This window comes from Scyliorhinus torazame, chromosome 10 (genome assembly GCF_047496885.1).
Source record: "Scyliorhinus torazame isolate Kashiwa2021f chromosome 10, sScyTor2.1, whole genome shotgun sequence".
In the NCBI taxonomy this organism is placed as follows: domain Eukaryota; kingdom Metazoa; phylum Chordata; class Chondrichthyes; order Carcharhiniformes; family Scyliorhinidae; genus Scyliorhinus; species Scyliorhinus torazame.
The window spans coordinates 67,101,207-67,124,108 of NC_092716.1; the positions used below are offsets into that span (position 1 = coordinate 67,101,207).

At 48.4% G+C, this 22,902-nt stretch overlaps 1 protein-coding gene across 1 annotated transcript in view; it reads left to right on the top strand.

Moving 5' to 3' along the window:
- Nucleotides 1-22,902, top strand: part of adcy7 (adenylate cyclase 7) — a 244,168-nt gene that overhangs the window by 180,213 nt on the left and 41,053 nt on the right. Inside the window, exons 12-13 of the mRNA XM_072518226.1 lie at nucleotides 6,475-6,666; nucleotides 6,771-6,814. Coding sequence (XP_072374327.1) covers nucleotides 6,475-6,666; nucleotides 6,771-6,814 — 236 coding nt within the window. The remainder of the gene's footprint in view (nucleotides 1-6,474; nucleotides 6,667-6,770; nucleotides 6,815-22,902) is intronic.

A 22,902-nucleotide genomic window follows, 5' to 3' on the forward strand; every position in this document is an offset into this window, starting at 1 on the left:
GGCCTCCTTCTGCACTGTATGTTCTATGTTCTATCTACTGGGAAGCTTGGATTGAGTCATAGGTATACGCCCACCACAGGTCATTGTCCTAGCCAGACCCCAACTTGTTAATGGGAGAGACAGGATACTCCTGTTTATCGATGGTGGTTCAATCAAGACCCATTGTCCTCTGAAACTCCCCTTGTCCGACCAGCCATCAGCTCATTAAGGAGTCTGATGGCTTCTTTTGTCTGTTCTTCTTCCTGCTGCAAAGTTGATCACCCTGTCTGAATATTTGTTACATATTCATAGTCTTTGGAGTGGGTAATCACAAAGTCCTTACAGCAATAACAGGTTTATGCCTTGATTTGGGTTATTTTGCAGATGGCCAGTATCGATTCCAGCCAGGGCCTCTGAGACAGTTTCTGTTCCTGGCCTATGTGTATCTTCTCAGTCTGTTTTCAGTACCACAAATGTTTGAATGCTGATGTGGTGTTTCTGCAAGAGACTCATTTGCGGGTCAGGGACCAGACCAGGTTAGGGAAGGGCTGGGTGAGACACTTATTTCACTTGGGTTTCGATGAAAGGGCCCAGAGAGCTGCAGTTATTAATAAAAGAGTTCTTTTTTAGGTGCCTAAGATCTTGGCGGATACAAACTGGAGACATGTGATTGTCAGTGGGTCTTTAGCGGGCACCTGGGTGGTTCTAGTTAATGTGTATGTGCCAAAGACTGCATGTGGTGCAGTGGTTAGCACTGGGACTGCGGCGCTGAGGACCCAGGTTCGAATCCCGGCCCTGGGTCACTATCTGTGTGGAGTTCACGCGTTTTCCCCATGTCTGCGTGGGTTTCACCCCCACACCCCAAAAGATGTGCAGGTTGGGTGGATTGGCCACACTAAATTGCCCCTTAATTGGAGAAAAAATAATTGGGTACTCTAAATTAAAAAAAAAACTAATTGAGATGTTACTGCTTTTATAAATAAGCTCCAGACTTGGACTCACAGCTGCTAGTTTTGGGGGGGTCTTAATTTGTGTTTTGAACCCTCGGTTGGACCAATCTAGAACTAAGTGTGGGCAGCACGGTGGTTAGCACTGTGGCTTCACAGAGCCAGGGTCCGAGGTTCGATTCCCTGCTGGGTCACTGTCTGTGCGGAGTCTGCACGTTCTCCCCATGTCTGCGTGGGTTTCCTCCGGGTGCTCCGGTTTCCTCCCACTGTCCAAAGACGTGCAAGTTAGGTGGATTGGCCATGATAAAGTGCCCTTAGTGTCCAAAAAGTGTTAGGAGGGGTTATTGGGTTATGGGGATAGGGAGGAAGTGAGGGCTTAAGTGGGTCGGTGCAGACTCGATGGGCCGAATGGCCTCCTTCTGCACTGTAAGTTCTGTGTTAAGCCTCTGTTCCCATTTGGGGTGGCAAAGGCATTATTGACTTTCATGGAGCAAATGGGGTGGGCGGGCAGATACAAACCGGTGAAACCCACGCAGACACGGGGAGAACATGCAGACCCCGCACAGACAGTGACCCAAGCTGGGAATCAAACCCGGGTCGCTGGCGCTGTGAAGCAACAGTGCTAACCACTGTGCTACCGTGCCACCATCCCTCCATAGCAAAAAAATTCAACAATAATTGGGAAGATATTTTTCTCTTCTGACTCCACCACTTTGCTAGGGTAGCACCGCACTACATATCTATTCAATAGGATTTTTAAGAAGTTTGGTGTGACTCTTTTCCTTACGATTATCATTTTGCCAGTGATTCTTAAGTACTTGCAGAGTATACATCATTATTATTAAAAAGTTAAGTAGCAACACAGTGAATCTGGAATTATGTTTAAACTTTAAGTAAAGTTTATTTTAAGTAAAGTGCATCAGGGGCTGGATACTCTGTTGGCTGACGTCAAAATCGCGAAACACAATTGGGCAATTCTTCGTCGCCTCGACAGCAGCGCCAACTAATATTTTTACGGCTAATATTTTTATGCCTAATATTTTTCTCATCCCCATTCTCCTGCCTTCTCCCCATAACCGCTGATCCATTATTAATCAAGCACCTATTTCTGTCTTAAAGACACTCAGTGATTTGGCCTCCACAGCCTTCTGCAGCAAAGAGTTCCACAGATTCACCACCCTCTGGCTGAAGAAATTCCTCCTCATCTCTGTTTTAAAGGATCGTCCCTTTAGTCTGAGATTGTGTTCTCGGGTTCTAGTTTTTCCTACAAGTGGAAACATCCGCTCCACGTCCACTCTATCCAGGCCTCGCAGTATCCTGTAAGTTTCAATAAGATCCCCCCTCATCCTTCTAAACTCCAACGAGTACAGACCCAGAGTCCTCAACCGTTCCTCTTCACTCCAAGGATCGTTCTTGTGGACCTCCTCTGGACCCTTTCCAAGGCTAGCATATCCTTCCTTAGATACGGGGCAAGTGGATCCTCGTGGGTGGGCGGGCCATGCAGCATTTCTAGTATCCCAATCACACCTTGATGCATGGCCTGAATACTGCAGGAGGCAACACCACACACACAGCAGCCAACATCCGAACACCCAGGGGATGGGACACAGCTTCCGGGATTTGACCACAGCCAGTGGGTGGATGAGTGCCACGGGGAGAGAGAGGTGGGGGGAGGTTACCTGGAGAGATGGGCAAAAGGTCCAGAGATCAGCCCGCATTGTGGAAGAAAGTGACAGAGGCATCATATGGTTGCGCAGAAAAGGTGTTTAATGTTTTTTACAATCCTCCACTCCTCCACTCCCAATGGTGCCGCACACTACCCCCGAAACCTCAACCCCCACCTCCTCACCCCATACCTACCCCCCACCCCTCTCCTCTTCCCCGGTGCCCTCGGTGATCCTCAATATGCTTTCCTAGCTCTACCGCTACGTCTCTGTGTTCTCCCAGGATGCACATCTGGGGCGAAATTCTCCCCCAACGGCGCAATGTCTGCCGACTGGCGCCCAAATCGGCGCCAATCAGACGGGCATCGCGCCGCCCCAAAGGTGCGGAATGCTCCGCATCTTTGGGGGCCGAGCCCCAACATTGAAGGGCTAGGCCGACGCCGGAGGGATTTCCGCCCCGCCAGCTGGCGGAAATGGCGTTTGTTGCCCCGCCAGCTGGCGCGGAAATGCGGCGCATGCGCGGGAGCGTCAACGGCCGCTGACAGTTTCCCACGCATGCGCAGCGGGGAGAGTCACTTCCGCCTCCGCCATGGTGGAGGCCGTGGCGGAGGCGGAAGGGAAAGAGTGCCCCCACGGCACAGGCCCGCCCGCGGATCGGTGGGCCTCGATCGCGGGCCAGGCCATCGTGGGGGCACCCCCCGGGGTCAGATCGCCCCGCGGCCCCCCCCCAGGACCCCGGAGCCCGCCCACGCCACCTGGTCCCGCCGATAAATACTGGGCCGGAGAATTGAGCGGGGGGTCCCGCCAACCGGCGCGGCCCGATTCCCGCCCCCGCCCAATCTCCGGTACTGGAGACTTCGGCGGGGGCGGGGGCGGGATTCACGGCGGCCAACGGCCATTCTCCGACCCGGCATGGGGTCACCATCGCCACTGCATGGGACGGGTCTGGGTTGGCACTCAGGGCCCTCTCCTCCCACTCAGTGTCTATAGATCCCTGGGCTTCTTCTTGGGATGGAGGGGCAGCTGGTTCGAGCCCTGGTTGCCCTGCATCACCAGTCTCTGGCAGCTCCCCATGGTCTGCATCATAGTGTTGAACCAATGCTCCTCAATGACTGGGACATGCTCTGCAGCACCTCAGTAATGCCCTCCTGTGACTGGGACAAGCTCCACAGCCCCATGGCCATTCCCATCGAGAGCGGGACATGTCTCCAGAACCTCATCAAGGTTGGCCTGGTGACATCCCCCAGTGAGGCAGACATACAGCCAAGTCCCTCAGCCATGGTTGTCAATGACTGTGCGACACCTTGGACACCTTCACTCATGGTTCCGACGTTGTGCACCAGGCTTTCCACTGCTGTAGCCACCTTAGCAGTGATGGCCTCGGTGCCACACATTGCCGATGCCATCTCCTGCGCCCATAGCCTCTGGGACTCCTCCAAGTGGCTATGGACCTGCTGGAGTGATGCTGTCATCTCCCCCTGAATGTCCCGGCCGCATCCTATCGTCTCCATCAGCTCCGAGTACCTCTGTACCACAGGCTCAAAAACAGGCTGGGACCCAGCTGGGTCCTGGGATCCAGCTGCCCGCCTGACTGCTGTTTCGGCTGGGCAACCCTGCCTCCACATGATGTGCATCATCAGCAGTGTGATGCTCACCAGAATGTGCCCCAGAAGCCTGTCCACTAACATGTCCCACCGAGGTGTATGTATCTGCGCTGGTGGAGGGTGGGGATTACAGCTGTGCCATGACTATAATGGTGGCATTCTCGGAGCTCTCCTCCGAGGTGTTCTCTTGGGAGTCAGGAGAGGCTGCTGCCCAGGATGGGCCAGCGCTGCCGGCTGGCGGACATGTGGGAGAATGGACATGTGGTCAGTGGGAGGGATGGGTCAGTCAGTAAGGCAATAACTACTCACATTTGAAAGGTCTTCCGGGTGGAGCCCAGTAGTTCCTCACCTCTGCGGCTTCCACCAGCCTCCGCCTGGGTGACCGGTCTGTCCTTGGCCACGCCGGTCACTCCTCGAAGGAGGTGAGGATATTTAAGTCTGGCACCCCTCAGCCCCATTTTTGAGAACTGGCTGGGGTTGGCTGAGCAAGTGCAGCCTAAGTGCTGCTCGACTTTGTTAGTGGGGGGGGTGGGGGTGGGGGGCTGGCAAGCGCGGTCCTGGTGAATCAATTTGCGAGTCTTCATTTGCAGCGAGAAGCCCATTAGGTCGAGCGCCGGGAAGTTGTGGCAATCCCTGCTCACTACCACACTTAGAAATATTTCCTGAGAATCGCGCCCAGCATGTTGCTTTTGTAAGATTGGGGCCGAGGAACACTGTTTTACAGAATAGAGGGAACTTTGGTCTGCATTTCTGTGCGTCATATATGACTTTGGAGTGTCTGACAAGGAAAGGGTTCCATTCTCCAGCAATTGCATCAATTACCTCAGTAAGTCCAAAAGACAAAAATATCAATTTATTAGAAGTACTTGTGTTCCAAAAATAGGAGCATGTATTGTGCCAGCACCGTTGTGACGAGAACATAATTAGTAGCTGGAGCCTGTTCAAAAGCAGATCTATTTTTTGAGCTTATGTTTACAGTCAGCGAACAGCATTCAATTGCAGTGTACAGCAGATGGTGGAATCAATAAGCAAAAAAAAAAAAAATGGTAATAGTGGCTAAACACTAACACGGGGGAAATAAGAGTCAATAATGAAAAAAGATGAGAGAGGAGTGGCTGAAATGATTTCCGCAATCGATACTCTGCTGACTTCAAATGTGAGCTGATTTTCAAATTTGGGCAATGAAAGGAATCACAACTGTCATTACCATTTGAAAGAGCAGGGGCAGCAAAACAAACACTCAAGGTTGCTTATATACTGGAACTGTATTGTCATTGCAAAGCAGTTTGAAATATACTGCAGGTGTTGAGGGCAGGGGACATCTCTTCCCATATATTTTATCATGTGGAGATGCCAGCGTTGGACTGGGCTGGGCACAGTAAGAAGTCTTACAACACCAGGTTAAAGTCCAACAGGTTTGTTTGGAATCACCAGCTTTAGGAGCGTAGCTCCTTCATCAGGTGAGTGAAGAGGTGGGATCCACAAACACATATATTGACAAAGCCAATGATGCAAGATAATACTTTGAATGTGAGTCTTTGCAGGTAATTAAGTCTTTACAGGTCTAGGTGGTGCGACTGGAGAGATGGATAATCACAGGTTAAAGAGGTGTGAATTGTCTTAGCCAGGACAGCGGGTAGGATTTCGCAAGCCCAGACCAAATGTTGGGATTATAGTTAAATGTAGTGAGACACGAATCCAAGGTCCCGGTTGAGGCCGTACATATATTGTAACCACTGATAGGATTTTGTGTCTGTGCTCACAGTAGAAACCTTAGAAAACATCCCAAAAGGTACTTGAAAACCAAGAGGTGAGAGGGAGGGAGGAATTTAAAACAATCACTATCACCAGGGAGAGAGAGAGCTGGTTGATGTAGATTAAGCATTGCGAAAATGATCCGATCTAAAGGCTGACAGGTCCACAGGACCTTGTGGCCTGAATCCCAATGTCTTAAAAGTTGTGAGCTGCCGAGATAGTAAAAGTATTGGTTATAATCTTCCAAAATTCCTTAGATTGCGGTACGGCCCCAGCGGATTGTAGGATTGTAAAATAGTTAATGTAACAGTTTTATTCAAGGAAGCAGGAAGACAGAAAGCTGTTGGTCAGTTAGCATAACCTCTGTAATAGGGAAATGGTTAGAATCCTCCCCAGTTATATTCCGGGTGCAGCTATTTTATTCACGGCATGTTAAAATATGAATTTAATTATTTTGAATGCTATCGTTATTTTTAAGCCTTAATTATTAGTTGATGTTCAATTACAATGATATATCATTGACAGACGAAGCAGCAAAGTCTGAAGACTCGACATCTACCAAAGCCAAGGCAAGGTAATGATGGGTTGAAAATGAGGGCATCCGTCCGTATGACGCGGTACTTGGAATCGTGGGGTGCAGCAAAGCCATTTGCCCATTTTCAGCAGCGAGAGAGTGTAAGCAGTGAAATTGCAGCCCCAAATGGAAAGATCAGAAAGGTAAGTGGCGAGCATATGCCGTAGAGGGAAACTATAAACGGTTTTGCTTTGGAAACATAGATTAATACATTTTCAGCTGATTTTCCTTTCTCTTATCTGTCCAGGAAATTCCCATGCATTCTCTCCGACTACATCGGACCTTGGATAGGTGGGTTATCATCAGCTGTGAAGGCGCAGCATTTTGTGCAGGTTACGTGCTTCGGATATCCACTCTGCTGTCATTCGAAAACCCTTAGGCAAGATAACATTGCTTTGCTGTTCAGCAGAAATGTTTAACAAGTTCCCAGTTTTTGTGCCATCTTCATTTGTCCCTGCAGATGTTGACTCATGCTAGGGTGCGACTCCATCAGCAGGGACTCTGCATTTTAGCTACGGGCTGAGACCGTGAGCGTTGGCTGTTTATTTAACCTTAAGCTGCATTAGAACGAAGACTGATCTGACATCACAGAAAACAATCTCATGCTTATACTCTCAGCAGATTTCAATGGATAATGAAAGTGGGAACAATTATACCATTTCCACTTTCTGTTTTTAAAAAAAAATATTTTATTGAAAATTTTTGGCCAACCATCACAGTACATTGTGTATCCTTTACACAGTAATATAACAAAATAAATAACAATGGCCAGTTTTATAAACAAGAAATAAATAATATATAAACAAAAACAAAACTAAATGGCAACTGCCTAGTCCCAGATAAATATTCTCCAAAAATATGTTTTAACAGTCCAATATACAATTATCTATAACAACAACCTATACATATTATACTTATATATTAACATCCCTGAGAATCCCTCTGGTTCCCTCCCCCCCCCCCCCCCGGGCTGCTGCTGCTGTCTTCTTCTGTGGACCTGTACTCCTAGATCTCTTTGACTTTCAATACTCTTGAGGGTTCTACCATTCACTGTATATTCCCTACCTGCATTAGCCCTTCCAAAATGCATTACCTCACATTTGTCCAGGTTAAACTCCATCTGCCATCTCTCCGCCCAAGTCTCCAGACAATCTAAATCCTGCTGTATCCTCAGACAGTCCTCATCGCTATCCGCAATTCCACCAACCTTTGTGTCGTCTGCAAACTTACTAATCAGACCAGTTACATTTTCCTCCAAATCATTTATATATACTACAAAGAGCAAAGGTCCCAGCACTGATCCCTGTGGAACACCACTGGTCACAGCCCTCCAATTAGAAAAGCATCCCTCCATTGCTACCCTCTGCCTTCTATGGCCTAGCCAGTTCTGTATCCACCTTGCCAGTTCACCCCTGATCCCGTGTGACTTCACCTTTTGTACTAGTCTACCATGAGGGACCTTGTCAAAGGCCTTACTGAAGTCCATATAGACAACATCTACTGCCCTACCTGCATCAATCATCTTAGTGACCTCCTCGAAAAACTCGATCAAGTTAGTGAGACACGACCTCCCCTTCACAAAACCGTGCTGCCTCTCACTAATACGTCCATTTGCTTCCAAATGGGAGTAGATCCTGTCTCGAAGAATTCTCTCCAGTAATTTCCCTACCACTGAAGTAAGGCTCACCGGCCTGTAGTTCCCGGGATTATCCCTGCCACCCTTCTTAAACAGAGGAACAACATTGGCTATTCTCCAGTCCTCCGGGACATCCCCTGAAGACAGCGAGGATCCAAAGATTTCTGTCAAGGCCTCAGCAATTTCCTCTCCAGCCTCCTTCAGTATTCTGGGGTAGATCCCATCCGGCCCTGGGGACTTATCTACCTTAATATTTTTTAAGACACCCAACACCTCGTCTTTTTGGATCACAATGTGACCCAGGCTATCTACACCCCCTTCTCCAGACTCAACATCTACCAATTCCTTCTCTTTGGTGAATACTGATGCAAAGTATTCATTTAGTACCTCGCCCATTTCCTCTGGCTCCACACATAGATTCCCTTGCCTATCCTTCAGTGGGCCAACCCTTTCCCTGGCTACCCTCTTGCTTTTTATGTAAGTGTAAAAAGCCTTGGGATTTTCCTTAACCCTATTTGCCAATGACTTTTCATGACCCCTTCTAGCCCTCCTGACTCCTTGCTTAAGTTCCTTCCTACTTTCCTTATATGCCACACAGGCTTCGTCTGTTCCCAGCCTTTTAGCCCTGACAAATGCCTCCTTTTTCTTTTTGACGAGGCCTACAATATCATTCGTCATCCAAGGTTCCCGAAAATTGCCGTATTTGTCTTTCTTCCTCACAGGAACATGCCTGTCCTGTATTCCTATCAACTGACACTTGAAAGCCTCCCACATGTCAGATGTTGATTTGCCCTCAAACATCCGCCCCCAATCTATGCTCTTCAGTTCCCGCCTAATATTGTTATAATTAGCCTTCCCCCAATTTAGCACATTCATCCTCGGACCACTCTTATCCTTGTCCACCAGTACTTTAAAACTTACTGAATTGTGGTCACTGTTACCGAAATGCTCCCCTACTGAAACATCTACCACCTGGCCGGGCTCATTCCCCAATACCAGGTCCAGTACCGCCTCTTCCCTAGTTGGACTGTTTACATATTGTTTTAAGAAGCCCTCCTGGATGCTCCTTACAAACTCTGCCCCGTCTAAGCCCCTGGCACTAAGTGAGTCCCAGTCAATATTGGGGAAGTTGAAGTCTCCCATCACCACAACCCTGTTGTTTTTACTCTTTTCCAAAATCTGTCTACCTATCTGCTCCTCTATCTCCCGCTGGCTGTTGGGAGGCCTGTAGTATACCCCCAACATTGTGACTGCACCCTTCTTATTCCTGATCTCTACCCATATAGCCTCACTGCCCTCTGAGGTGTCCTCTCGCTGTATAGCTGTGATACTCTCCTGAACAAGTAGCGCAACTCCGCCTCCCCTTTTACATCCCCCTCTATCCCGCCTGAAACATGTAAATCCTGGAACGTTTAGCTGCCAATCCTGCCCTTCCCTCAACCAGGTCTCTGTAATGGCAACAACATCATAGTTCCAAGTACTAATCCAAGCTCTAAGTTCATCTGCCTTACCCGTAATGCTCCTTGCATTAAAACATATGCACTTCAGGCCACCAGACCCGCTGTGTTCAGCAACTTCTCCCCGTCTGCTCTGCCTCAGAGCCACACTGTCCATATTCCCTAGTTCTCCCTCAACGCTCTCACCTTCTGACCTATTGCTCCCGTGCCCACCCCCCTGCCATACTAGTTTAAACCCTCCCGTGTGACACTAGCAAATCTCGCGGCCAGGATATTTATGCCTCTCCGGTTTAGATGCAACCCGTCCATCTTATACAGGTCACACCTGCCCCGGAAGAGCTCCCAGTGGTCCAGATAACCGAAACCCTCCCTCCTACACCAGCTGTTTAGCCACGTGTTTGTCTGCTCTATCTTCCTATTTCTAGCCTCACTGGCACGTGGCACAGGGAGTAATCCCGAGATTACAACCCTCGAGGTCCTGTCTTTTAACTTTCTGCCTAGCTCCCTGAACTCCTGCTGCAGGACCTCATGCCTCTTCCTGCCTATGTCGTTAGTACCAATATGTACAACGACCTCTACCTGTTTGCCCTCCCCCTTCAGGATTCCCTCTACCCGTTCGGAGACATCCTGGACCCTGGCACCAGGGAGGCAACATACCATCCTGGAGTCTCTTTCACGTCCACAGAAGCGCCTATCTGTTCCCCTGACTATAGAGTCCCCTATAACTATTACTCTTCTGCGCTTTGACCCTCCCTTCTGAACATCAGAGCCAGCCGTGGTGCCACTGCTCTGGCTGCTGCTGTTTTCCCCTGATAGGCTATCCCCCCCGACAGTATCCAAAGGGGTATATCTGTTCGAGAGGGGGACAACCACAGGGGATTCCTGCACTGACTGCCTGCCCTTTCTGGTGGTCACCCATTTCTCTGCCTGCACCTTGGGTGTGACCACACTTACATAACTGCGATCTATGACGCTTTCCGCCACCTGCATGCTCCTAAGTGCATCCAATTGCTGCTCCAACCGAACCATGCGGTCTGTGAGGAGCTGCAGTTGGGTGCACTTTCTGCAGATGAAGCCATCCAGGACGCTGGAAGCCTCCCGGACCTGCCACATCTCACAGTCAGAGCACAGCACCCCTCTAACTGACATTGCGTCAATTAATTAAAATTAAAATTTGTCTTTTTTTTTATAAATACTTTTTTTTTTTTTAAATTACAAAGTTACTGTCAACTATCTGTTTCCTAGCACTAGATTTCTAATAGAAATGCGATAGCTAACTATAATATCCTCCGATCCCTGGCTTAGATATCCTCTAAATTATAATTAAGTTATTATGTTTAATTAGTTCCCAAATAGTCAAAAAAATTTAGGTTAGAATCCCAACCAGCCACTCAGGTCACAGCTTTTCTGTCCCCCCCCGACACACACAATTTGAAAAAAGGTATAAAAGTAAAAATCACTTGCTTACCTTATGAGATGTTCTCAGGTTCTCTCGCTGACAGAGACTGCTCCTCCACCTCCAATCCTTGGCCTGCACAATGCTAATAATATATAATATAATATGGCACTTACCTTACACCAATGGGTCTTATTATTAGGTTAGAGGAGGAGGGTGGGTGGGAGACACTACACGTGTAGTGTCTCGGGTTTCCTCTCCACCAGAATTTATTGGGGGGGGGGGGGGACTTGCCAGAGGTCGAACTTCCGGTTCCCGCCGAAATCCAATGGGCTGCTCCTGTAAAGGTAAGAGCTTTTAAACTAACTACTCACCTCCCAGAAGGCCCCTGCGCACCGCTGCCGCCGAAATCCAAAGGGCTGCTCCTGTAAAGGTAAGGTTTTTAAACTCACTACTCACCTCCAAGAAGGCCCCTGCGCACCGCTGCCGCCGAAATCCAATGGGCTGCTCCTGTAAAGGTAAGGTTTTTAAACTCACTACTCACCTCCAAGAAGGCCCCTGCGCACCGCTGCCGCCGAAATCCAATGGGCTGCTCCTGTAAAGGTAAGGTTTTTAAACTCACTACTCACCTCCAAGAAGGCCCCTGCGCACCGCTGCCGCCGAAATCCAAAGGGCTGCTCCTGTAAAGGTAAGAGCTTTTAAACTAACTACTCACCTCCCAGAAGGCCCCTGTGCACCGCTGCCGCCGAAATCCAATGGGCTGCTCCTGTAAAGGGGCTACACAGGTGGAGAAGGTAGTCAAGAAGGCATACGGCATGCTTGCCTTCATTGGCCGGGGCATTGAGTATAAGAATTGGCAAGTCATGTTGCAGCTGTATAGAACCTTAGTTAGGCCACACTTGGAGTATAGTGTTCAATTCTGGTCGCCACACTACCAGAAGGATGTGGAGGCTTTAGAGAGGGTGCAGAAGAGATTTACCAGAATGTTGCCTGGTATGGAGGGCATAAGCTATGAGGAGCGATTGAATAAACTCGGTTTGTTCTCACTGGAACGAAGGAGGTTGAGGGGCGACCTGATAGAGGTATACAAAATTATGAGGGGCATAGACAGAGTGGAAAGTCAGAGGCTTTTCCCCAGGGTAGAGGGGTCAATTACTAGGGGGCATAGGTTTAAGGTGAGAGGGGCAAAGTTTAGAGTAGATGTACGAGGCAAGTTTTTTACGCAGAGGGTAGTGGGTGCCTGGAACTCACTACCGGAGGAGGTAGTGGAGGCAGGGACGATAGGGACATTTAAGGGGCATCTTGACAAATATATGAATAGGATGGGAATAGAAGGATACGGACCCAGGAAGTGCAGAAGATTGTAGTTTAGTCGGGCAGTATGGTCGGCACGGGCTTGGAGGGCCGAAGGGCCTGTTCCTGTGCTGTACATTTCTTTGTTCTTTTGTTCTTTGTTCTCTTCCATTCCCTCTATCTTTCTGTGAGGTATTCGACGAACGGTTGCCACCGCCTGGTGAACCCTTGAGCCGATCCCCTTAGGACAAATTTTATCCGTTCCAGCTTTATAAACCCTGCCATGTCATTTATCCAGGTCTCCACACCCGGGGGCTTGGCTTCCTTCCACATCAACAGTATCCTGCGCCGGGCTACTAGGGACGCAAAGGCCAAAACATCAGCCTCTCTCGCCTCCTGCACTCCCGGCTCTTCTGCAACCCCAAATATAGCCAACCCCCAGCTTGGTTCGACCTGGACCCCCACTACCTTCGAAAGCACCTTTGTCACCCCCACCCAAAACCCCTGTAGTGCCGGACATGACCAGAACATGTGGGTGTGATTCGCTGGGCTTTTCGAGCATCTCGCACACCTATCCTCTACTCCAAAAAATTTGCTAAGCCGTGTTCCAGTCATATGCGCCCTATGTAACACCTTAAATTGTATCAGGCTTAGCCTGGCACACGAGGACGATGAGTTTACCCTACTTAGGGCATCAGCCCACAGACCCTCCTCAATCTCCTCCCCCAGCTCTTCTTCCCATTTCCCTTTCAGCTCGTCTACCATAATCTCCCCCTCGTCTCTCATCTCCCTATATATGTCTGACACCTTACCGTCCCCCACCCATGTCTTTGAGATCACTCTGTCCTGCACCTCCTGCGTCGGGAGCTGCAGGAATTCCCTCACCTGTTGCCTCGTAAAAGCCCTCAGTTGCATATACCAGAATGCATTCCCTTGGGGCAACCCATATTTTTCGGTCAGCGCTCCCAGACTTGCAAACGTCCCATCTACAAACAGATCTCTCAATTGTGTTACTCCTGCTCTTTGCCATGTTCCAAATCCCCCATCCATTCTCCCCGGAGCAAACCTATGATTATTTCTTATCGGGGACCACACCGAGGCTCCCGTCTTTCCCCTATGCCGTCTCCATTGCCCCCAAATGTTCAGAGTAGCCACCACCACCGGGCTTGTGGTGTATTTCTTCGGTGAGAACGGCAACGGCGCCGTCACCATGGCTTGTAGGCAAGTCCCCCTACAGGACGCCTTCTCCAATCTCTTCCACGCCGCTCCCTCCTCTTCTCCCATCCACTTACATACCCTTGAGATGTTGGCGGCCCAGTAGTACTCACTCAAGCTCGGTAGCGCCAGCCCCCCCCTATCCCTACTAAGCTGCAAAAATTCCTTCCTCACTCTCGGGGTCTTCCCGGCCCACACAAAACTCATGATACTCTTCTCAATCCTTTTGAAAAAAGCCTTCGTGATCATCACCGGGAGGCACTGAAACACAAAGAGGAATCTCGGGAGGACCACCATTTTAACCGCTTGTACCCTCCCTGCCAGTGACAGGGATACCATGTCCCATCTCTTGAAGTCCTCCTCCATCCCCACCAACCGCGTTAAGTTTAACCTATGCAATGTACCCCAATTCTTGGCTATCTGGATCCCCAAGTAGCGAAAGTCCCTTGTTACCTTCCTCAACGGTAAGTCCGCTATTCCATCTCCAAAGTAAAAAAATCTCCTCAACACCTCCCACAAATAATCCCACTCCACTCTATCAAAAGCTTTCTCGGCATCCATCGCAACCACTATCTCCGCTTCCCCCTCTGGTGGTGGCATCATCATTACCCCTAGCAGCCTCCGTATATTCGTATTCAGCTTTCTCCCCTTCACAAACCCAGTTTGGTCCTCATGGACTACCCCCGGGACACAATCCTCTATCCTCATTGCCATTACCTTGGCCAGAATCTTAGCGTCTACAGTTAGGAGGGAAATAGGTCTATAGGACCCGCATTGCAGCGGGTCTTTTTCCTTCTTTAGGAGAAGCGATATTGTTGCCTCCGCATATTGCCTGTCCACCCTCAGAAGTTCTTGCAGCAACCGCTCCCGTTCCCTACTCTCCTGCTTTCCTTTATGTGCCCTTATTGATATCAGCTCCCCTCTAACCACTGCCTTCAGCGCCTCCCAGACCACTCCCACCTGGACCTCCCCGTTATCATTGAGTTCCAAGTATTTTTCAATGCACCCCCTCACCCTTAGACACACCCCTTCATCTGCCATTAGTCCCATGTCCATGCTCCAGGGTGGGCGCCCTTCTGTTTCCTCCCCTATCTCCAAGTCTACCCAATGTGGAGCGTGATCCGAAATGGCTATAGCCGTATACTCCGTCCCCCTCACCTTCGGGATCAACGCCCTTCCCAAAACAAAAAAGTCTATTCACGAATAAACTTTGTGGACATAGGAGAAAAACGAAAACTCCTTACTCCTAGGTCTGCTAAATTTCCACGGGTCTACTTCTCCCATCTGCTCCATAAAATCTTTAAGCACCTTGGCTGCAGCCGGCCTCCTTCCAGTCCTGGATCTCGACCTGTCCAGCCCTGGCTCCAGCACCGTATTAAAATCTCCCCCCATTACCAACTTTCCCACCTCTAGGTCCGGGATGCGTCCTAGCATGCGCCTCATAAAATTGGCATCATCCCAGTTCAGGGCATATACGTTTACCAAGACCACCGCCTCCCCCTGTAATTTGCCACTCACCATCACGTATCTGCCCCCGCTATCCGCCACTATGGTCTTTGCCTCAAACATAACCCGCTTCCCCACTAGTATAGCCACCCCCCTGTTTTTCGCATCTAGCCCCGAATGAAACACCTGCCCCACCCATCCTTTGCGTAGTCTAACTCGTGCCCTCTTTATCGGCCTGTTCAGCCCTCTCACATTCCACGTGATCAACCGGGTTGGGGGGCTTTTTACCCCCCCCCCCTTGTCGATTAGCCATCCCCTTTTTCCAGCTCCTCACCCGGTTCCCACGCAGCTGTGTCCCCCCCAGGCGGTGCCCCCCTGCCCACCCCACCCCATTCCGGCTCCCCCCTCTCCCCAGCAGCAGCAACCCAGTAACTCCCCCCCCCCCCGCTAGATCCCCCACTAGCGTAGTTACACCCCCCATGTTGCTCCCAGAAGTCAGCAAACTCTGGCCGACCTCGGCTTCCCCCCGTGACCTCGGCTCGCACCGTGCGACGCCCCCTCCTTCCTGCTTCCCTATTCCCGCCATGATTATCATAGCGCGGGAACAAAGCCCGCGCTTCCCTTTTGGCCCCGCCCCCCATGGCCAACGCCCCATCTCCTCCACCTCCCTTCCTCCCTCCACCACCACCTGTGGAAGAGAGAAAAGTTACCGCATCGCAGGATTAATAACATAAAACTCATCTTTCCCCCCCTTTTTCCCCCCTCTTCGCCCCCCCATACTCGCCCCACCACTTTGTTTCAAACGTTCTTTTTTAATAACCCGCTTATTCCAGTTTTTCTTCCACAATAAAAGTCCACGCCTCATCCGCCGTCTCAAAGTAGTGGTGCCTCCCTTGATATGTGACCCACAGTCTTGCCGGTTGCAGCATTCCAAATTTTATCTTCTTTTTGTGAAGCACCGCCTTGGCCCGATTAAAGCTCGCCCTCGATCTCGCCACCTCCGCACTCCAGTCTTGATATACGCGGATCACCGCGTTCTCCCACCTACTGCTCCGAGTTTTCTTTGCCCATCTAAGGACCATCTCTTTGTCCTTAAAACGGAGGAATCTCACCACTATGGCTCTAGGAATTTCTCCTGCTCTCGGTCTTCGCGCCATCACTCGGTATGCTCCCTCCACCTCCAGCGGACCCGCCGGGGCCTCCGCTTCCATTAACGAGTGCAGCATCGTGCTCACATATGCCCCGACGTCTGCTCCTTCTGCACCTTCAGGAAGACCAAGAATCCTTAAATTATTCCTCCTAACGTTATTCTCCAGCACCTCCAGTCTTTCCACACATCGTTTATGGTGTGCCTCGTGCATCTCCGTCTTCACCACCAGGCCCTGTATATCGTCCTCGTTCTCGGCAGCCTTTGCCTTCACGACCCGAAGCTCCCGCTCCTGGGTCTTTTGCTCATCCTTTAGCCCTTCGATCGCATGTAATATCGGGGCCAACAGCTCCTTCTTCATTTCCTTTTTAAGTTCTTCCACGCAACATTTCAAAAACTCTTGTTGTTCAGGGCCCCATGTTAAACTGCCACCTTCCGTCGCCATCTTGGTTCTTGCTTGCCTTCCTTGCCGCTGCTCCAAAGGATCCACTGCAATCTGGCCACTTCCCTCTCCATTTTCCATCCGTTTCCAGGGGGGATTCCCTTCTGGTTTACCGCACAGTGCTTCTCGCCGCTAAAATTGCCGTTGGGGCTCTTATTAAAAGCCCAAAAGTCCGTTCCACCGGGAGCTGCCGAAACGTGCGACTTAGCTGGTCATCGCCGCACCCGGAAGTCGTCTCCATTTCCACTTTCAATTCCAGGGACAGTGTGGCCTCTTTGCAGTTTGCATTGCTCGGTATCGCACTGAAAACTGAAGCTTCCCCATTAATGATATTAATGTTAGGGCGGCACTAACTAAGTGGTTAGTTAGCACTGCTGCTTCTCGGCACCAAGGAACCGGGTTCGATCCCGGTCCTGGGTCACTGTCCGTGTGGAGTTTGCACAACCCAAAAAGATGTGCAGGCGAGGTGGATTGGCCACGCTAAATTGCCCCTTAAATTGGTAAAAAAGAATTGGGCACTCTAAATTTTAAAAAAATATATTAATGTTAAGGATTCTTAAGGCTTCCACAATTATTTGGTGCAGTGTGGTATATTGTTTACACCAAGAAAGCCTCTGTTTCAACCCTGCTGTGGACTGGGCTATCTGAGCCCAGTGGGGCAATGATGGGGTACTATAGTGTACAAATATCTTTGGGACAGGCATGGGTGAAATACCCCCAAATTTCCATTTCTCATTGCTCTTCAATGGGCCCAAAAGCAAATGCTTTTGGCTTGACTATGGGCCCAGGTTCCGATGTGATTTGCGAACACACAGCACTTGCTATTCATGACATTTACATGGCACTGCAGATTGTTTATGTGGGTTTCTGTGCTGAACTCGCAGTGAGTGGTAATCCAAAACAGTGTGGTGCCCTCTACAGGGGATCAGGAACCTGTGAACAGGAAAAGCAGTTGTGTATCCATCGCATGAATCCTTACAGAGACACAGCTTTCCTGCTCTGTGGAGGTGGGTTAGGAGGCAGATCTGGGAGCAAAATGAGAAAGTTTCACATTCGGGTCACCTCTTCAATGCATTCCGACCTCTGAGTGATTTGCCAGAGGAGGGGTCAAAATGGGACCAGCTGGAAGCAGTGGGTAGGTAATTAGGACAGTTGAGCGTCCACCTGCGGGCCAGTTGGTGATGCCATTGGGTTCTTGCCACCATCAGATGAGCTCCCCGTTGAGGCTGAAGCCTGGCAGGTGCCTGAAGGCAGCATCCTGGCAACAGACCAGGGCCAGCGGAACTTCATATGATTTCCCCTGTCATTGAGCCACAGGGATCAGAAAGTCATCCTGTGGAGAGGCTGCCCCTAATTCTGATGCGTTGTTCAGAGGGCACCTCTATCTTGAGTGAATGACCTCCACCAGTTACCCTTAATGCATTTCTGTGTTATCTGCCATATCCAGTGGTAGGCAATGAATTAAACTGAAGTTCACGAGCATCCCCCCCCCCCCCTTTTCTGTTCCCCAGCAAAAGAAGGTTTTATTGGGAATATGTGTTCTTCCAGCTTTAAAATTACACCTGGAAGGATCTGTTTGGGCAGCACGGTAGCACAAGTGGATAGCACTGTGACTTCACAGCGCCAGAGTCCTAGGTTCGATTCCCCGCTGGGTCACTGTCTGTGCGGAGTCTGCACGTTCTCCCTGTGCCTGCGTGGGTTTCCTCTGGGTGCTCCAGTTTCCTCCCACAGTCCAAAGACATACAGGTTAGGTGGATTGGCCATGATAAATTGCCCTTAGTGACCAAAAAGGTTAGGAGGGGATATTGGGTTACGGGGATAGGATGGAAGTGAGGGTTTAAGTGGGTCGTTGCAGACTTGATGGGCCGAATGGGCTCCTTCTGCACTGTATGTTCTATGTTAAATCCGAATTATTCCCAGCAGCCATTGGTTCTTGATATTTTTCTCTATCCCTGTGGTGAGGTCAGTGATTTGCACGAAGATGAGGCGCACACATGAAGAATGACCCTTTTGGGTGGAGTACCGTTTAGCTGCCAATATCTACAGAACTGTACCCAGCCTGGCATGAGTCACTGCCTACAGTTAGTAAGTTTGCAGATAACACAAAGGTTGATGGAATTGCGGATAGCGATGAGGACTGTCAGAGGATACAGCAAGGTTTAGATTGTTTGGAGACTTGTGCGGAGAGATGGCAGATGGCGTTTAATCCGGACAAATGTGAGGTGATGCATTTTGGAAGGTCTAATGCAGGTAGGGAATATACAATGAATGGTAGAACCCTCAAGAGTATTGAAAGTCAGAGAGATCTAGGTGTACAGGTCACTGAAAGGGGCAACACAGGTGGAGAAGGTAGTCAAGAAGGCATACGGCATGCTTGCCTTCATTGGCTGGGGCTTTGAGTATAAGAATTGGCAAGTCATGTTGCAGCTGTATAGAATCTTAGTTAGGCCACACTTGGAGTATAGTGTTCAATTCTGGTCACCACACTACCAGAAGGATGTGGAGGCTTTAGAGAGGGTGCAGAAGAGATTTACCAGAATGTTGCCTGGTATGGAGGGCATTAGCTATGAGGAGCGGTTGAATAAACTCGGTTTGTTCTCACTGGAACAACGGGGGTTGAGGGGCGACCTGATAGAAGTCTACAAAATTATGAGGGGCATTAACAGAGTGGATAGTCAGAGGCTTTTCGCCAGGGTAGAGGGGTCAATTACTTGGGGGCATAGGTTTAAGGTGCGAGAGGCAAGGTTTAGAGTAGATGTACGAGGCAGGTTTTTTACACAGAAGGTAGTGGGTGCCTGGAACTTGCTGCCGGAGGAGGTGGTGGAAGCAGGGACGATAGTGACATTTAAGGGGCATCTTGACAAATACATGAATAGGATGGGAATAGAGGGTACGGACCCAGGAAGTGTAGAAGATTGTAGTTTAGTCGGGCAGCATGGTCGGCATGGGCTTGGAGGGCCGAAGGGCCTGTTCCTGTGCTGTACTTTTCTTTGTTCTTTGTTCTACAGGACAATTGGAGAGGCAATGACTCCCCAAATGAAACCTGCTGCTAATAACATTCATTTCACTAGCACTGATATATTTTTAATTTGCATGAAATCGCCTTTACTCCTCTCAGTATTGTTGCTGCTTCTTCACTTGCTACTTATGGTCAAGTTAAAATAACCTGTTTAGGACCTAAAGAAATCTTGGGCTGGATGCTCCGGTGCTGCTGCCACGTGTTTCTCGGCGGCGTGCCATCCGCTGGCAGTAGGATTCTCTATTCCCACCGCTTGTCAATGGGATTTCCCATTGAAGCTTCCCCATGTTGCCAGGAAAGCAGGGGTGTGCTGCCAGCGGGAAAAGTGAATCGCAACGGCCAGAGAATTCAGGCCACGATTGCAGCATCAACATATCCAGATGTGTGACCTTGAGAAGGATCAGAAAGAAATTGGCATTCATTTTCTTTTGCAACATTAAAGAATGCCCACCAGTATTGTATTCTGTCAGTATATTTACAATAATACAATACAAATGAAGTGTCAGCTTGCTAGCATACTAACTGGCACAAACCTCGTCACTCAGGTTAATGAGCAATGCCATACAATCTAGTGTGGATGATGTCATGACATCCTTCAATCATGGGAGCAAAAATCCGTTTTAAATAGGCTTGAGAATGTAAACTGTTTAATTTGATTCCAGTAATTAAAACTGGTTTGAAGAATTGATTTGAAACAGTGTCAACATGCAAAGGAAACCAGGGCTGCAATTACACCTTCCCCCGCCAGTGGGTCTTCAGGCAGTGTTGGGGACGTCATGAATGAAGGAATGGGATTCCCCCTGGGTTTCCACCTGCCCTGAACTTAGTGATTTTACACTGGGGCAGACAAGGCCTCAGACAGGACGCCACCCTTTTCCCAATTGAGGCCTATAAGTGACCAATTAATGGTTCCCTGCCTAGCCTCAATTTTTAGGCTGATGGGTGGATTTACCTGTGGGGGAAGCTCGAAAAAGAAAGGGATTAGATTTTGGGCAGAAGTGCAGTGCGTGTAGCCTGCATCAGAAGCCCCCTTCTTGACTGTGGCCAACCTCCATAATGTCCAGTGGGCTACCAGGCCATCCCTCCCTGAGATATCTTAACTTCCTGAAATTCTCACACACACACACATTCATACACACACATTCATACACACACATTCATACACACACATTCATACACACACATTAATACACACACATTCATACACACACATTCATACACACACATTCATACACACACATTCATACACACACATTCATACACACACATTAATACACACACATTCATACACACACATTCATACACACACATTCATACACACACATTCATACACACACATTCATACACACACATTCATACACACACATTCATACACACACATTCATACACACACATTCATACACACACATTCATACACACACATTCATACACACACATTCATACACACACATTCATACACACACATTCATACACACACATTCATACACACACATTCATACACACACATTCATACACACACATTCATACACACACATTCATACACACACATTCATACACACACATTCATACACACACATTCATACACACACATTCATACACACACATTCATACACACACATTCATACACACACATTCATACACACACATTCATACACACACATTCATACACACACATTCATACACACACATTCATACACACACATTCATACACACACATTCATACACACACATTCATACACACACATTCATACACACACATTCATACACACACATTCATACACACACATTCATACACACACATTCATACACACACATTCATACACACACATTCATACACACACATTCATACACACACATTCATACACACACATTCATACACACACATTCATACACACACATTCATACACACACATTCATACACACACATTCATACACACACATTCATACACACACATTCATACACACACATTCATACACACACATTCATACACACACATTCATACACACACATTCATACACACACATTCATACACACACATTCATACACCCAGTTTCACACACACACATTCGTACACACACACATTCAGACACACACATTCACAGATACACATTCACACGCACATTCATACGCACACATTCATACACACACATTCATACACACACATTCATACACACACATTCATACACACACATTCATACACACACATTCATACACACACATTCATACACCCAGTTTCACACACACACATTCGTACACACACACATTCAGACACACACATTCACAGATACACATTCACACGCACATTCATACGCACACATTCATACACACACATTCATACGCACACATTCATACACACACATTCATACACACACATTCATACACACACATTCATACACACACATCCATACACACACATTTATACACACACATTCACACACACACATTCACACACACACATTCACACACACACATTCATACACACACATTCATACACACACATTCATACACACACATTCATACACACACATTCATACACACACATTCATACACACACATTCATACACACACATTCATACACACACATTCATACACACACATTTATACACACACATTCATACACACACATTCATACACACACATTCATACACACACATTCATACACACAAATTCATACACACACATTCATACACACACATTCATACACCCAGTTTCACACACACACATTCGTACACACACACACTCATACACACACATTCACAGACACACATTCACAGGCACGCATTCATACACACACATTCACACACGCACATGTTCATACACACACATTCATACACACACATTCATACACACACATTCATACACACACATTCATACACACACATTCATACACACACATTCATACACACACATTCATACACACACATTCATACACACACATTCATACACACACATTCATACACCCAGATTCACACACACACATTCGTACACACACACATTCAGACACACACATTCACAGATACACATTCACACGCACATTCATACGCACACATTCACACACATACATTCATACACACACACACTCATACACACACATTCACAGACACACATTCACAGGCACGCATTCATACACACACATTCACACACGCACATGTTCATACACACACGTTCATACGCACATTCATACACACATTCATACACTCATTCACAGACACACATTCACACACACACACATTCACACACGTTCACACACACATTCACACACACACATTCACACACACACATTCATACACACACGTTCACACACACATTCACACACATTCATACACA